Below are 18443 nucleotides of genomic sequence, written 5' to 3' on the forward strand. Positions count from 1 at the left end.
CACTCTTTGAATACTTCGTCTCAGTAGTGACCACGTGTTAGTCGTGTTTTAGTATTTAAGAAAATTTCAGCAGCATTTCCCCTCAGTTCCCCGAGTATTAGGGGAACTAATAAGGAGAAATGCTGCAGAAATTTTCTTAAATACTAAAACACGACTAACACGTGGTCACATCCTAATTGAGACGAAGTATTCAAAGAGCAGTCCCAAAATGGGGACTATTCAAAATTAATCCCTAATGGATTAATTTTGAACGGGTATCATGACCTAAAGGCATTAATCATTCGGTTGTGGCTCATAAGATAATACTCTAGCTACCTACGTAATACAAATCTATTTAGTCTAGCTATCGAAATACACATTCATGCACAAAACTAATTAAACATGAGTTTTATATTTTACTTACAACTTTTTTAGATGCCGTACCGAGTGAGATGAAAATCGCTGCACCAAATCTCTCAATAATAGCCAAACTACAAAATTAAACCATCGAAACCTAATTAAGGGATGTATATATATATAACATGGACTTGGCTACGGTGCTATGGGTTACATAGATGCCTCCCATGCTACGGCTCAATATTCGAGTTTTCAAAACCCTAACGGTCGATCCGAACCATTCATCTTATTCTCCATATTAATATGTGTCTGGAGACCAAATTTTACATTTTTTGGAAATTTTTTACTATTTTTTTAGATTTATTGAAAATCGCTGATTTTCTGACAAATCTGGACCATAAAAAACAGCGATATTCAATAATTCTAAAAAAATAGTAAGCAATTTCCAAAAAATGTAAAATTTGGTTTCCAAACACATTTTAATATGGAGAATAAGATGAATGGTTCGGATCGACCGTTAGGGTTTTGAAAACTCAAATATTGAGCCGTAGCATGGGAGGCCTCTATGCAACCCATAGCATATTAGCCAAATCCTATATAACATATATATGATGCATGCTAGGGTAAATATGGGTATATATCAAAAGCTCATATATAGCATGCATGTGCAAATATAGTTATATCAAAAGTTCATATATAGCATGAATTTCCTCATCTTCACAATAAAGAAAAGCTTGAAATATAAAAATGTATTAAAACCTAAAAGATAGATTAGGGTTTATAAAATGAGCCGAATTAGAGCTTAAATGGTGCTAGATCTAACATCAAACTTGAGAAAAGAAATGATCAATCAATTAATGAACCTGAGAAAAGAAGAGTGAGATAGCTGATCAATGCCCACTAAAATAGCTGCTGCGCCAACCAACCGGAGGAAGAAAGAAAACTGATTCTGTGAAGAATCAGACTCTGGGAAAAGCTAAATATGCACTATCAGTATCGGTTCTATCACTAAAACCGATACTAATAGCGATTGAAACCACAGCACCTGAACTAATTGGATCGGTTCTAAGCTAAGAACCGATCCAATTAGTTCAGGTGCTGTGGTTTCAATCGCTATTAGTATCGGTTTTAGTGATAGAACCGATACTGATAGGTATTAGTATCGGTTGGTTCTTACAGCCGATTCAGATAAGCCGATCTTGATTTCAGTTTTTCCACTAGTGCACACAAATGGTTATTTGCAATAATAACTGCAAATCCAATGGCTCCCCCCATAAGGAATATTTGCATAAAACATCAGACCAACGACAATTGGTCCGCAACTAAAATCCCAAGACATCAAGTGTTGTACATATATTATAAAATACAATAAATAAGTATGGATTCATGAATATGAAATTGAGCTCCTTACATGGCTCCAAAAAATTAATAACATGAACATCTACAAAAATAATATTTTTTTTTCTTTTCTAAAAATTAAAAATTTGGTGTTCAATACATTTTCATATGAAGATCATGTTAAGTGGTTCAAATTGAATTTTTGAACTTTAAAAATAGAATTAAGAATATGAGACACGATTGAGACATATAAAAGACACAAGACATTCTAATTCTACTCATGTCAATAATACTTTAAAGACACTAGACCGTATCCATTACCAAGAGCAACAAAAACAAAGTTTTATAAAATCATGATCAATCGATCTCTTTAAGATAAGAAAATGTATGGACAGGATTCTAAATTTCTTGTGTCCACATATGAGTAATAAGATTGAATAGGGTGATAACTGATAAGCTGGAAAGGAATTTAAGTAATCTTGGGCCCACATACTCTTATAATGTCCTTGGCGCCTCATATCACATTTTCCTTGGCCCACACACTGTATGAGGATAAGATATTTCCTAGCTGTCTCAAATTAAATTTCCTTCCAATTTTACAATATACTTTTACTTGTATTAAAAAGGATCTAAATATTTATGTAATATGTTTTTGTGTGTGTATATATATATATATGGGATCTGTCAACAGTGTCTTGGACGAGAATGACAGGTGTATATCCCGTCGCTTATTAATGATTTTACGTGTATATAAAAATATATCTCCCAAATTTATACAAAACCAAGCAAAAATAAAAAATAAATATATATATACCCCCAACAACTAATTTCCATAATCCAATGTTCAATTTCTTGGTATGAAAGCCGTGGGTTTAATTATTAACTGTGGCACACTCCGCAATGGAAACTATATATATGCTGCAGGTCGGGGACAACTTAATTTAATTCAAACCGCTTCTTTGTAATTACAACGGCTACTTACCAAAATTTTTAAATATATCATTCAAAAAAAAGAAAGTTAAACCAAATAATCACCATTTGATCATAATTTCATTTTTCTCAAATTTTTGGTTTTCAGCGCTAATTGATCAAGAAAATCATTGGATTGGACCATAAAATGTTGTTCTCAATGTGAAGTTACAGATATTCAATATATGTCCGTAATTTCAGGTTGAGCTGTATCAAAAATAAAATTATGATGGACATGATATGTTCATATCTAAAAACTATCATATCAATTTCAAATGATGAATTCAAACTGTTAAAGTCGATCTACTTCACAAGTAATATGTTTACATGTAAAATGTATAAAATTTTTAATTAAATAATATAAAGTCAATCAGTTAAAAAAAGAGTCTTGAAGTTAATTTTAATACAAAGTAGAAAATATAATATAAGAAAAAAAGAGTCTTGGTTGGTTGGACTTGCTCATAATTGATGTTTTTCTTAATTAATTTTGTCCTGAACGGGCCGCATTTTTACGAAAGTTTTTGTTAATTATGATTGGAAGTACTTTTTTATTTCTGAAGTAAGAGATTGAAAAATTAAATAGATTGGTTAGTTATAACTTATAAGTTATCTCCAATATGTATCTGGTAGGGCCAAGACAATTGTACTTAATTTTGGGCTTTTCAGATTCAAGCTATTTTTTGTGGCCCATGTTACTCGGTTAGTAACCAAGAAATATAGTAGAACTATATATGACATGTTTTGCCAAAAAAAAGAAATATATATGACAAGTAAATCATAAATATTGTGAAATGGATGTATAATATGTTACATGCAAACAATCAAGCATATATCATTGGCTAATCAATGTCATATTCAATTCGAACATATTATTCTTCTATTTAGTTATAATAAGATCAGTTATGAACGTATGTAGTGGGTTTGGATGGTAGCTAGTCCTTTTTTCATATGAATAGTTGAGTATGAAATAAAAAATTTCCTTGCAACGGGAGGAGGATTCAGGTGCCCAATATAATTTTAGGTTGTTTGGCACTGGCCTGACTAATCTATCCACCATCAGATGATTTATTAATTTAGCTCTAGGCCCCACTTATCAAATATTATATTAATTATTTAATGTTCTGCCGTTGTACTAGTGTTTTTTTTATTATTAATTTAGCACTAAGCACAACTGTAGATAATGGTTTGTACTCTTTCACAATATTTGACGCGGTGTGTAAAGAAATGTCTGATTCAGATTTGGACCTAAACGATAGGCGCCACACCAGATCCAAGCCGATTAAGGAGTTATACATACAACTTGAAATTTGATCCACATAATTATGGGCTGTATTTCTAAGGAAAACTTTTAAATTAATTAAGCAAGTTTGATTGAATGGGTTTCTATTAAGAGTTAAATTAAACTATTGTTGACTGGATGGGTGGTTATAATCTAAGAATGCATGGCGGTCTTCTAAACAATTAAACATTTTTATTACTTAACTGAATGAGAGACGGCATGGTCTTTATTAAGAGTTTTACAACTTTAGTTGAATGCATAGGAGATATTTTAGGAGTTTTCAAGAGTTAAAACAGTTGCAACCTTTGACTGCATGGGAAAGTTTTTAATTTTTAGTCAAATTTAGAATTAATAAGCATTACTTTGTTTGCAACTCCAAGGATATCTTTTAATTTTTTTTCCCTTTAGATATATATGAAAAATGAAATAGAAAATATTTATTGTTTTGTTCTATTTGTAACTCTATACTCTTCTCTATTACTACTTAATCGGTACATGAGTTTAATGGGCAAGATCATAACGGGACTGTTTTGTGTTAGATATACAGCTGATGCTCTCCATCTCTAAGCCTTCTATGTTTTTTTTTTTTTTTTCATCGCAGTTCTAAGAACTACTCTGCTCCTTTCATTATTTAAATACACCACCTGTGTAGGGGTTTTGTGCGCAGATTGAAGGCCTCTTTTGACAACGGATCCCTAGGAAATGACTCTCTTCCCCTTTTCAGGTACTGTTAGTCAGGACCCTCAAAAGGTGCATTTAACTACACAAAAAGATATAACATATCTTCATTAGAGGGGATTAAAATAAATTAAATGATATGTAGATTATTAAAAAGAAAGCACCAATCCAAGTTGATATATATGTCAGATACAATTTGTCAAGACCAGCCAATGCCTACAGCAGTACTGGCTCAATTTGCAAAAAGAAAATGTGAGGCTAGATAAAAATTGTTAAGCTAGGTACGTACTAGATAAAAATTATTTTCGAGACTAATACATTATAAGCCCAGCAACAATTGTACAAAGTAAATGATATAACTAAAATAAAATGACATTGCATCTATTTGCTATATAAATTTATTATGTAATTGCCAATCATATGTCATAATACGATGAAATGAAAAATAGACAAAAAAATAAAATATTCTGAACACGACTGCGACTGCGTGACTATCGAATGATTAGTCTGACAAAATGGTTGACAACTTGTAACCCTCAAGTAGGATTTTTTTTTTTTTTTGAATTAAAATAATTACTTCTGCTGGAAAGAAAACTAAACTGATGGAATTTTGAAAAACAAATGGAACCACCATATTTTCGATGGTTTTAATATTGTAAAATAAAACTCAATTATTTTCTTAATGGAAGTAGGTTCAATTAACTTTTTTTTTTAAAAGAACTGTACGTACTATTGGTTTAAGTATTTTTAGATGTCATAGATGCACTCATGCACAACCCACAAAATCTCTTCTTTTTTTTCGCAACCGCACCAATAGTGCACAATCTCATTGCACGAAAGGAAAAAAGGAAAAAAAAGTTAAAAATATGGAAAAAGGAAAAAAAAATGTACGAAATCAGCAAAAAGAAGCCTTAAATTCCATTTACCGGGAATGGTCCCTCTTGAAGCTTTAAAACAACCCAAGTGGAGTTGTTTTATTAGGAATAATGTCTCTTAAAGGATTAAAATAATTGTACTATTGGTGCTGTCCCATTATTTTTCTATGAGAAAAGGTTTTTGTCCACTGGATTTTGTCCACCATCTGTCCACAACTTTATCCAACACCCGTTCTAACTGTTGGTCTTCGTCTTGCTATTTAAACATCCGATCCCTCAAATTAGAATTCTCAAACCTAATCGCCTCATCTTCTCTTCTCTTTGAATCCGATCAGAGATTGATCTCGAGAGAGATAACAATACTTGTTAGATTGATCGAGAGAGATCGGAGATTGATCTCTTTGAATCTCAATACTTATCAGAGAGTTTCTATCGTTCAAATTGTGATTCCCAAATCAATTCTATCTTAACGGGTAGCCCTTTCGGCCGGCGTATACAATCAAGGGAGCCCCCTCTGTCTCCAATGTCGCGAAGCAATCCATCTGACCTTTGAGTAGATTAGAGTCTTTTATGTGATATTTGTTCCCATGGTTTGTCAAAAACCTGCTAATTGGCATAAGAAGGGCTCTCTGGCAGATCCAGCCATGATGTAGACTTTAGCTTGATCATACATAGGTGTGGCTACCTATCTCACCCTGCCCTTCTGAATAAAGACTATTATCGTCACGGGGACTTGTTAGTGCAAAAGAGGGCGTATAGACGGATTCAAATCAAGACGAATTTGAAGCAAGACGGATTTGAGGTCTCAGAGCTGGTTGCAGCGGTGCTCCGGGAGCGGCGGAAGCGTACCTATCGGGCTGTTCACGATTGAAGGTTCGCAATGGAACCTTCAATCGTGGAGCGCGATCGAATAGAAGTTGTTTTTATTGAGGAACACGATAAAATTTAAATCTAGTAAGTTATTTCTGTTGAATTTGTTGTTTTCGTTGTATGCAGTAACAGATCTAGCATTTCAAATGAAATATGGAGGAAAGAGATGATAGAGAGGCGATATGGAGTATTGATCTGTTAATTTTACTGTATTGCCCCGTTAATTTTACAGTATTCATCTTGTGGAAATCTGGAGGAAATAGATGATAGAGATGCGATATGTAGTATTGATCTGTTAATTTTACAATATTGCCCCGTTAATTTTACAGTATTCAACTTGTCATTTTTACAGTTTTTCTGTTGAATTTATTTTTTTCATTGTATGCAGTAACAGATTTATCATTTTGACTGAATTTTTATCTGAATATTAGTCGTATGTTGTAATTTCGTATGATTTTGTATTCTCTGTTTTTTACAGTACATATATATATGAAGAGGAGGGATCGGATTACACCGCTTTTTTGGTGACATCGTGTGACAATGTCCATTTTCGAAATTTCAAAATCCAAATAGTCGATCCAAACCGTTCAATATGATGGATATATTAAGAGTAACTTGGAAATCAAATTTTACATTTTTCTGAATTTTTTTACTATTTATTAAGTATTTAACAAAATCGCTATATTCAGACCGTTGAATTTTTGAACCCCTCTGAATAAACCCAAAAAAAATTCAGAAAAATGTAAAATTTGATCTGCAAGTACATTTTAACATATCCATCAAGTTGAACGGTTTGGATCGACTGTTTGGACTTTGAAAATGGACGGTGTCATCCGATGTCACCAAAAAACGGTGTCATTTGATCCCTCCTCATATATGAATTACAATATATGTCTTATTTTACAGGATATTGAACTGTTATGAAAGTTTCTGGATGTTTGAAAATGTGAAGTACGTTTTTTGTAGGATTTGTTATTTAAGTTACAGCATTGAATGATGAATTTTACAATATTGGTGCATATTGAAATGTTTTCATATTACAGGCACTCCTATGATTTTCAGTCAGGTAAATAACTTGTAATATTATTTTGTAATTGTTATTTGTTATAAATCGAATTTGTTTCATTATTTATTTTATTATTATGCAGAAAGACATCTCAAAAGAACGTGTTGTTCTTGTGATGAAGCTTCTTACTCATTCAAACAATGAACACAGGAGGTTTTTAATATAAAAGTTATTTGTTCATAGTTTTTTTGTTGCTATTATGCTATTCTGAATGTTGCGGTGAATATTTTTATCTTGTGTTGAACAAATGTTGTTTGTGGTGAACATATGTTGTTTTGTGGTGAACGGATTTTTTGTGTGATGATGGATATATGTATAGATTTAGCAATTTTAGAGTATACATGGTATTATTTTATGGTTTATATTTTGCAATTTTACAGTATACATGATTCTTTGTAGGTTGTAGTTTAAACTGAAATGCAGCATTTGTTACATTTTATCTTACAGTATAGATGGTATTATTTTATGGTTTAGTTTTAGAAATTTTACAGTATACAAGATTCAATTGAAAATTTACAGTATTATATGATAATTTTACAGTATACAAGATTCAATTGAAAATTTACAGTATTATTTGAAAATTTTACAGTATACAAGATTCAATTGAAAATTCTACTGTATACAAGATTTAATTTTACAGTTCTGCTGATTCAATTTTACAGTATACAAGATTCAATTGAAAACTTTTACTGTATACAAGATTCAATTTTACAATATACAAGATTCAATTTTACAGTATACAAGATTCAATTTTACAGTATACAAGATTCAATTTTACAGTATACAAGATTCAACCCAGTGCGGACGCTAATAATTAATTCTAACTACCAATAACCGCTAATAGCCGCTAATAACTAACTCTAACTGCCAATAACTTCCTATAACTGTAATTTCCAAAAGTACAGTTTGAAAGTACATTTATTTTGTCATGTTGTGCAAGTTGCAATCTTTTTCTAACTATCATGGGACCACTTCAAATAGTTGCTGGATGTTTTGTGATTAACTGATATATTTTATGTGATATATTGTATAATTATACAGCATGTAGAAGTAATTTTACAGTATTCGCACAAGTCAAAGCTGTGGACAAATGGTGGACAAAATGTTATGGACAATTAGACGCTTCCTTTTTCTATATGCTGTTTGGATTTTTGTGTGGTTAATTATTATGGCAGAGAGAAAAAATAGTAGAACCACATCAATGTTGCAATCCGACCCAACTGTTCCATCTATTGTTGGAGAATAAAAATTGTCCTTTCTTTTTTCAGTACATAAATTTTTAATTACTGAAAAAAATCTCTAAGAAAATATAATTTCCGTAGGGCCATTAATTAGCATTAGCTTAAGTAAAACCCAGCGTCGAGATAAAATAATTAATGTAATTTATTACATGCATATCTGCAAAATCAACATGATCAAATGCTTTTTGTATCTCCTGAAATACAATAAGAAAGAATCGGTGCACGAATAAATTTTTTAATTAATTACTAATTGAAAACTCAAGTTAGTGAAAAGTTGGACTCTCTCTCTCTCTCTCTCTCTCCCTCTGCATTGTCTTTAACATAGTACGTACTGCACCACCAAGGCCAATAACATTAATACAGCCAAGTTCATACTTATTCAAAGCTAATTACAATACATGGAAAATTACAAATAAGCCCATAAAATGACAAAATTTCAACAATAGTCCCTGCTTCGATCACAGCCCTACCACTATCTATAGAGACGGAGCTGGAATTTTATAATGATGTCATCAGTGATGGGTCTATGTGTATGCCAGAAGATGCTAAGCCATCTCTGATTTTAAATTTTTTAATCATGTATATTAAAATTTAATTTAATTTTCATTTTTTTAAGTTTTTATATAATTTAGCCCCTCACAAAAATGACAATTTTGTGATGTAGCTTAGTGGTTATGGTATTTCAAGTCATGTTCAATTTCCAATGATCATACTATTTTTGTCTTTTCACATATTATTTATTTATAGTTTAGTACTCTTATTCAAATTTTTAGTTCCGTCTCTGCATGTCGTGTTCGTAACCCAATTAGTTTACAATTATGGAACAACTAAATAATTTGATTGAGTAATTTGGGAGAATTTTGGGTAAGAATGGTAACGGTATAGCAATGGCGAAAAGAGTAAAAGGAAAAGACAAGCTCAACAAATCGTTATTTAATTTCATAATCTATTCTCAGCACGCCTCGTCAGCTGACATGTCAGCTGGAAACACATAGATGTATACAAGTATATGACTACTTTTACTGTAGCAGTTGTTCCTCACCAGTATTTGCAATGCCCAGATTCTCCAGTTCGTCATAATAGGCCCATTAGTCAGTAATTGAGATGAGCCCATGACTATGGGCTAAAAATAAGAAATTATCCATTATATCATCTTTATTTTGGTGGTTGATTGTGTGGGCCCATTAATAATCTAATTACATATTGATCCTTAGGCCCAAATGTCCTCATTTTTGGATCCGGGCTTGGTTGTTACAACCTGGAGAGAATTACAAGTAAGAAAAAGTAGTTGTAAATAAATTGAGGATAATTTTGTTGGCTGTCATTATTTTTTTCTGTGAAATGGTGCTACATTGGATTTATTTTAGACTAGTTGCACAGACACACTTAGGCTGGTCTTAAGTGAGACATCTTTGGGCTGGTAAGGCATTGTTTGCTAGATAAGTATCACTCTTTGGAACAAAAACACAAATTTAGTATTATTTTACAAACAACAAAACATGGTATTATTTTACATATCAAAAAACAACAAAAATATCCAATTTTCAGCCCTAAAAGACATTCAATCATAGAACGCAAAAAATTCAACACATAAATCATAACAATTATTTAACACTCGAGCACATCTACCTAAATTTCAAATAAAATTTCAACAAATTAAGGCACGTACGGAGTGGCAGAGGAGAGGCATGGAGAAGCATAGCCGAGGAAGCGCCGAGTCTGTTGAATATAAAATCAATTAAATGCAACAACCTATCAATTGATCTATTATTCACGAGCGCATAATTATTTATAGAAATAGCAAACAAAAGTAGCTATGTGATTGTGATTTATAAATACATAATTCCAGATAAAATTTTCAGAAAGGGCCAATTTAATAATTATTTATCTCGATTCTAGTAGAAAAATTACAACAAATAAGAACAAAAAGGCCAATTGAACAATAGAAGTTTTAAGCCTACCAAAAAAATTGTGCGGAGTGGCAGAGGAGAGATGCGGCCACATGGAGGCGTGAAGGCAGAGCTGAGGAGAGGTGCAGAGGAAAATCACGCAGGGAGGAAATCGCACAGGAGAAAAAAAAATCAGGAGATGGAAGCGCTGAGGAAATTAATTTTTTATGGAGTGTGCAGGTACAAAAAATTTAGAGTTTCCACGGTGAGACAACAACCAATAAAATATAGGCTGAAATCTATTTTTTCAAAATCCAGAGTAGAGCAATTGCCCTATCGTGAACCAATGTGGATCCGCCCTTGCAAGTAAGGTGCCCTACCCTGAACCAATGGGAGTCCGCCCCTACAAGTAAGCCATAAATTTAGATTAGATCAATCTTCATTTAATACCTCTTCAAGGTGATTTGTTTTTCAGCTTGGACTAATCCAGCAGAACAAAACCTGGTGTTATTGTTACTTTGCAGATAAATAAACAAAAGTGCAGAAAATAACCCAACTGAAATAGTAATAATACAACTAATATACCCAACTTAGTCACAGGGTGCCTACATATAACAGAAAAGATTTTGCACAGGGGGGACCTGTTGAACAATGAACCGGCAACTCATAGGCAGTAAATATTCCTACAGTTGACTGACAAGACCCTGTAATAAGATACATAACATAGTAAATATAACAAATGACCAGAATACCCAACACTGAGGTTAGTGATTGGAAAATTTAATAAATGACCAATGCATCAGAATGTGGGTCCAAAATCCAAAATGGTTCTAAAAGAATATTAAAACCTTACAGCATGCATTTTGGAGGCACCAAAAAAGGCCTCAAATTAATCGTCACCATATAAACAATCTTGGTTTAGGCAACATACCAGCAGCTCCGCAATGTACCTGTTTACGTAATCAATGAAAGCATGTCATGTACTTTAGTTGAGAAATGCTACTGATATATACACCCTGGCAGCACTTATTCAACACAATTGCCCTTAGAAAAAGTGAATATCGATTGAATCCACGATGTAATTCGATAGAGGTTTAGAAAATAAGCATCAAAATGGTTTGCAATAATATCCCCTTTTAGTTAATCCAACTAACTCAAAATGAAGGAAGTTGTAGAAATAAATATCAATATAACCTGACTTCTTGCTCAGATGCCCTATTAGTTCAGCAAAAAGATTACGTTAATTTCAGTTCAAGTGATCACAGAGTTCTCCTATGAAAGATTATCTTAAATCATTGATGTACAATAAATCCACTTTGATTGTAAGTAATTATATTAAAGTGTCAGTTGCAGTGAATCTGCCTGACCAGTAATAACCATAACTACTGATTCATCTTATGCTTTTTAGTTAATTATTACACACATCATCGCTGAACTCCTCATTTTATATATATGTTTCAGGAATTATGAATATATTTCTATATTATGCACATTCCTCGCATAAATTAAAACAGAAAATATTTGACCAAAGTTCAAAAACTCTTCTATATAGCCTTACCAGCATATTTAATCTTTAGTTGTTGCTCCAGCACCTTCCTGTTCCGCTTCTTTATCATCTTGGGAGTTGTCAATAGGATTCAACTGATAATGAAAATTGGACATGGCAAGCAAATAAGAAAATTATAGATGATTTTATACTGGATACATCAGTATAATACAAGTCGTTTGGTCCTGTAATGACCTAATGTTTTCTGGCACTGGAAATCAGCTCTTTTTTCCTATTCTTTATTTCTTTTCTGTCTTCTTCTGTAACTTGGTATATTTTCTTATGCTTATGAATCAATCAAGGTTTTATGCTTTGAACTCTACCCATGATGTTGGTACCAGTTGGGTCTGCTATTAAAAAAATATATAGTAAAGGGTCTCTAGCTTCTAAATAATCCAATATAATTTATTTTAATTAATGTTGTATGCTGACCTCATTGTAAGTAATGTTGTTTCTCTGGCACCATTCTCTCATCAGAGGACAACCACTAATGTTAATACGAGGTCTGGGGAGGCTTTCAGTAGCAAGAGAAATGCTTATGTTCCTACAGTGTCGTATGTCCAGAGTTTTCAGTTTCATCAGGCCCTGAAAATCTACCACCTCATCCAGCCTTGGGCACTTTGTTATGACAAGAACCTCGAGAGTGCTTGAATGGTTTTGAACAGATAGCAACGGCAAGGAGCTCAGATTCTGGTAAACATCAGATATTTTCACTGTTTCTCTTTTCTAATAATGAATTAGCAAAACTAAACTACACAGCACATACTTCCATCATTGAGCTTGCGCCTGAGTTTTCGATAATCATTATACAGAGGCTCAAGATACTGGTAAACATCAGATATTTTCACTGTTTCACTGTTTCTCTTTTCTAACAATGATTTAGCAAAACTAAAACATGCAGTGCATACTTCCATCATTGAGCTTGAGCCTGAGTTTTCAATAATCATTATACAGAGGCTCAAGATACTGGTAAACATCAGATATTTTCCCTGTTTCTCTTTTCTAGTAATAAATTAGCAAAACTAAAATATGCAGTACAGTACATACTTCAATCATTGAGCTTGCGCCTGAGTTTTCAATAATCATTATACAGAGGCTCAAGATACTGAATCCGAATCTGCTGTAATCCTGAAAGGGATTACAGGACCCTGAAATTCCAATATCAACCCTTCAAATATTTTCTGCACAGATCTCGAAAAAAAGTAAGTTTTCATGCACAAATCTCGAGAAATACTAACGGTTCAGATTGGGATTTCAGGGTCCTGTAATTCCCCAAGAATTACATCAGATTTATTTTCCAAGATACTGGTAAACATCAGATATTTTCACTGTTCCTCTTGTCTAGTAATAAATTAGCAAAACTAAAATATGCAGTACAGTACATACTTCCATCATTGAGCTTGCGCCTGAGTTTGCAGTAATCATTATACAGAGGCTCAAGATACTGGTAAACATCAGCAACAGTACCAGTAAGGCGCAAGTAAAATGCTCCAAGCACTCTAACATACCTATACATCACACATCAATCAATCCATCAATGCATCCATCAGTAAAAGTATTTCAAATCGAAGTTGTAGATTCGGACTTACCTGTAATCCTCGTTTTTGATGAACTCAACGACGATGTCTTTGCCAGGTTGGATCTGGAGTTTGAGGATAGGAAAGGAGTGGGTCTACGAGCGCCACCGTAGGTTCCGCCGAAGTGATCGAGCTCCATCGCCTTGTCGACTAGCGTCTCCGCCGTTAACCCGAAGCATTGCTCCTTCCAGTACCCGTTTTGGTATATCTTCGATCGCACGATCTTCTCTACTAGATTCTGAGGGTTGGTGCCGTGTACGTTCCGAGCAAGAGGGTCGGTTCGGTTCGCCATCTTTTGAACCGCTCTCCTCTTCTCCTTCCACCAAAACCCTAAAAAGAGAGTGTTGCACTTGGATATCCTAGAAGTAGCGGAGTTCGATCCTCTGAGGTATGATAATTTTTGAGTTTCGATTTTGACCGTCTGATCAGAATCTGGACCAATCCTGCATGAGATGAAATGCCCGAGGATCCTTTAATATTCGTGTCAAAACAGATCGGACGGTCTAAATCTAAACGCAAAATTTGAGTTACAGTAGATAATATGAATTTCAATGAGCTTTCAGCTGATCAAAAATAATTTCGGAGCCTATTTGAATTATAGGGTAAAGCTTTTAAAGGAGCAGTTTTATCTTCATGCAGATCACTAACCATATGCAGCTATGTTTTGATTCTATCATCCGTGCGCTGTATGAAGCTAAAGCTTCTCTGTTAAAATTGGGTAAATTTTGCGGTAGGTCACTAAACTTTGTTATTTGTCACGAATTGGTCACTCAAGTTTGATTTGTCTTTTTTGAGTCACTCAACTTTGTTATTTGTCCTAATCAAGTCCCTCTATACTTTTTTATTCAAAATTTTAACAGAATATTCCTATTCCGTCCAAAAAATTAACGGAATATACTTATTCCCTCCAAAATATTAACGGAATGAGCATATTCCATCCAAAATACTAACGGAATTAGCATATTCCGTTAAAATTTTGGATGGAAAAATATAGAGGGACTTGATTGAGACAAATAACAAAGTTGAGTGACTCAAAAGGGACAAATCAAACTTGAGTGACCAATTCGTGACAAATAACAAAGTTTAGTGACCTACAGCGAAATTTACCCGTTAAAATATTTACCCGAATTTAGGGGTCTGCTTTATAATTCGTGCCCGATTAAAAGGACGATGCAGATCTCATTCTACACGGTAGGGTACCGCACTGTATCGATTTTAAATGGATCATTTGAGAGTTCAGGCGGATTGGGACCGTCGATTTAAATCATACGGTTCGTATAAATGATGTATCCCCAGCAAACTGGATAGATGATTAGAAACGTCCGATCTAAAATCAACGGTTTAGAAAACAGGTACAACAAGCCTTTTAAGAAGTTTACCAAGGAAAAGAAAACCAGCATCAATGCAGTCTATTACTACTAGCAGCAGCTCCTGCATTCCCCGCTGGAGCAGTAGATCGCTCGTAGCCGTCCGATTAAGATCCGACGCCGGAGCATCCTTCCTCTCCTCGCCGGTGAAAATAAAGGTCAGCTTACCACCTGACACCGTACCCCCTACTGTTCTCCGCCTTTTTCACAACCGCAAAATCATGGCTCAGGCTGATGCTTCAGGCGGTAAAGTCACCGAGCTGAAGAGTATCGCCGATTTCGAAGCCGTTGCCTCACCCAACGGCTACATCTCCATCTGTGGCTTCGGATCTCTCCTCTCTGGTAACTTTTGCATACACAACCTTGCAAAACCAGTAATTGAATACTGACACTGTAATCTTATCAGAAAGAAGCGCTAGGAGCACCTTTCCTGATCTGAAGAATTTCAGGGTTGCGCAATTGCATGGATTTCGCCGTGTCTTTGCTCACGTGGCACCTATATTTTTCGAGCGAGGGATTGCGAATGCCAAAACAGGGGTGATTCTTGTTCAAATTTAGTTATTTCACGAGGTGTATGATTGATTTTTTGGTTTTTTACTCAGATTTTCTATGCTTGTTTATGGGTTTTTCATTTTTTCAGGAAATATCAAGTTTGAGTGTGGAATCATGTGAAGGGGAATTCCTAATTGTAACTGTTTTCGAGATAATGTGAATCATGTGAAGGAAATATCAAGTTTTCGAGATCAACATAGAAGAGGTAACAAATTGTAAATTTGAATCCATATCACCTAAGGTACCTTATTTTTTGAGTTTGAATCCGGACTGTTTGTTATATACTAGCACGGATCTTAAAGAGGTCCCATGCATTACAGGCTTGAGCCGGATTTGCCCAGATTCTGATCGGACGGTCTGGATTGAAACTCAAACAGTGCAATACCTCATGGGGCATGTTGCTAATAACTTCTTATGATTCTAAATTGAATATATTTATATATGTTATATATTTTGTAGGTGCCTTCTTTTCTCAAGAGGGAAGAAGAATTCAGATTTTTAGCTGTAGGAAGCTTTTCTCTTACTTTCTTTCTTTCACTTTTCATTATTTTGTGTTATTCATTTGATTAAGTTTTCAAAATAAACAGGTAATTCCTGAAGGATTAGACGGGATGCCTTTCTCAAATCGAGCAGTACGTGCTTTTAGAAATCTAGCCATGTAAAAATATTTCATTTACATCATCGATTTTGATTTCATTTCTTGATATTTTATTATAAGGTTCTCTGTGCTCATTACAGTGATGAGGAGTATTTTCAAATAAGATGCCAAGGTAACAAAGCTCAGGTTTTCAATTTTTTTTTTTTTATTTACTTTCAAAATGGTACTAATTGATGATTCAAATAATTACATCAACAGGCAGTAAAGAAATTTATCATGAGAGATATGGCCGATACAATATCCATAAGATATGGAGAGACGACATTTTACCTTGCCGTATCTATTTAAGACACTGGTACAATTCTCCATTCAGAGAACTCTTCTTACCATTACAATTCAATGTATATCCCTCAATATTATTAAATTTATATCTAAGTTTTGCTACTTTATTGTCTTTTAAAATGTTAGCAACATTAAACAAGAAGTCAGTCCAGAAAAATGACAAACAACTTGAATTGAAATATTTGCTATCAGTTAGTAAATGGATGTATCAAGTTGACAAGACTATTGTGTTAAAGACTTAAAGCAGTGTTCCTTTGCAAAAATAATAAAAAGTAGGGTCTTTTCTGATATTTTATCCTCTTTGCTGGTAAAAGACTTCTGAAATTGGTTACAGTGTTTTAGCAGCCAAAAATTTGGGTGAGGAAGCATATAGTAATTTCTTGGACCATACCTATATAAGTGATCGCAAAACAACGATCCGGCAATACTTGGCGACTACTGGAGCCAGTATTATGGAAGAAGAGCCACCCGAATCGCTCAAGACCCGTTATGGAGGCTAATTCTTGGTAACTTGTTAGATTGAATAAAATTTGCATATGTTGGATATATGATTTTTCAATAGATGGATGTGAGGAAGTGATGCATGGATGATGCATTTTTTTTTTTGTAATGTGTTAATGACTTGAGCTTGTTAGAAGAATAAAATTGTTTTCTATATGCTTAAAACCCTTGAGATTTTCATGGCAATTCGAGAAAATAAATCACGCTGTGAATCAAATTCTAAAAATATGCTAATCCAAAAAGCAAAATCACCTTTTGTTCAACATATACATGTAAAATGTACTTAATATTACTGAAATTAGCAATGGTAAAGCAGGCACCACCAGTGCCAAAAACATTAATACAGTCAAGTTAATACTTATTCACAAGCAAATTACACTCATGAAAATAAGCCCACCAAATGACAGAATTTTGTCATCATGAAACAGATCCAACAGAACAAAGTAATTACGGATTAACCCTTATACCCACATGTCCTCAGATTTGGATCCAAGCTAGGTTGTTACCACAGGAAGAGAATCACAAGTCCATAAAAAATAATTGTAAATAAAATTGAGGATAGTTTTGTTGGAACTGTCATGGTCTTTTTGTTTATGAAATGTTACCACAGGAAGAGAATCACAGGCATTGTTTGTGCAAGTATTACTCTTTAGAACAAAATTACAAATATACTGGTACTGTTGATACTATCCATCTACCATGTCATCAAGAACTTGTGAATCCAAATTTCTCTATGTTAATATGGCATTGAAGACCATACAAGTAAGCCATAAATTTACATTTAATACTCTTCAAGGTGATTTGTTATTCAGCAAAACCTGGTATTATTATAACTTTGCCTTTAACAAAAATTTGAATTGCTTTGGCTTAATTTGCAACCAACGTTAAAACCTAAATCCAACAAGATAAACAAGCAAGATGCACAAACAAATTCAAAAACAAGTACAAGTTGAATTCTGTAATAGGCATTCTTGGATAGGCAAAAGCCCACATACATATGAATTTAGGCTTAATTTTCAATACCAGAAACTTGATTGTCAAATCCAGGAGTACACAACAATGTGGCTCCACCCCTGAACAATATTTAAAATATAACAATAATTGAAAGAGTATTTTCAAATTGAAGGGGCTGATCTTTTAAAACAAGAAGCAAAAACATTATGTTCTAATAATATGCACGCAAATCATCAATTTGTCTAGAAAGAGCTTATACACCTTTAGATCCGAGACAATTCTAATGATTCCGGTACCCAATATCTATTGGAGACGGTTACGGAAGAATTCAAAGAGTAATTTCGTCGAACACCGAAAAAATAGAGAAATATGAAAGATACACAAGAAGGCAATACAGCAAGCAAAATAAAATAAAAGAGAGATACAATATTTTACGTGGAAACCCTTACGGGAGAAAACCACGGG

At 33.7% G+C, this 18443-nt stretch overlaps 2 protein-coding genes across 2 annotated transcripts in view; one reads left to right on the top strand and one right to left on the bottom strand.

The window, feature by feature from the left end:
• LOC144554209 (uncharacterized) overlaps positions 1-17157 on the top strand; it is a 68225-nt gene extending 51068 nt beyond the window's left edge. The window contains exons 4-8 of the mRNA XM_078302526.1: positions 16043-16087; positions 16171-16215; positions 16302-16353; positions 16440-16536; positions 16858-17157. Of these exons, the coding sequence (XP_078158652.1) occupies positions 16043-16087; positions 16171-16215; positions 16302-16353; positions 16440-16536; positions 16858-17023 (405 nt within the window). The 3' untranslated portion in view covers positions 17024-17157. The remainder of the gene's footprint in view (positions 1-16042; positions 16088-16170; positions 16216-16301; positions 16354-16439; positions 16537-16857) is intronic.
• On the bottom strand, positions 10099-14018 carry LOC144554210 (pre-mRNA-splicing factor 38-like). Its single transcript, XM_078302527.1, is given in 8 exon segments — positions 10099-10371; positions 10614-10944; positions 11395-11491; positions 12100-12182; positions 12520-12777; positions 13474-13595; positions 13677-13743; positions 13746-14018. Coding segments are annotated over 4 exon segments (489 nt in total). The 5' UTR covers positions 13957-14018; the 3' UTR covers positions 10099-10371; positions 10614-10944; positions 11395-11491; positions 12100-12182; positions 12520-12688.
• Positions 17158-18443: the final 1286 nt, after the last annotated feature.

The sequence above is a fragment of the Carex rostrata genome, chromosome 5 (assembly GCF_964058835.1).
Source record: "Carex rostrata chromosome 5, lpCarRost1.2, whole genome shotgun sequence".
NCBI lineage: Eukaryota > Viridiplantae > Streptophyta > Magnoliopsida > Poales > Cyperaceae > Carex > Carex rostrata.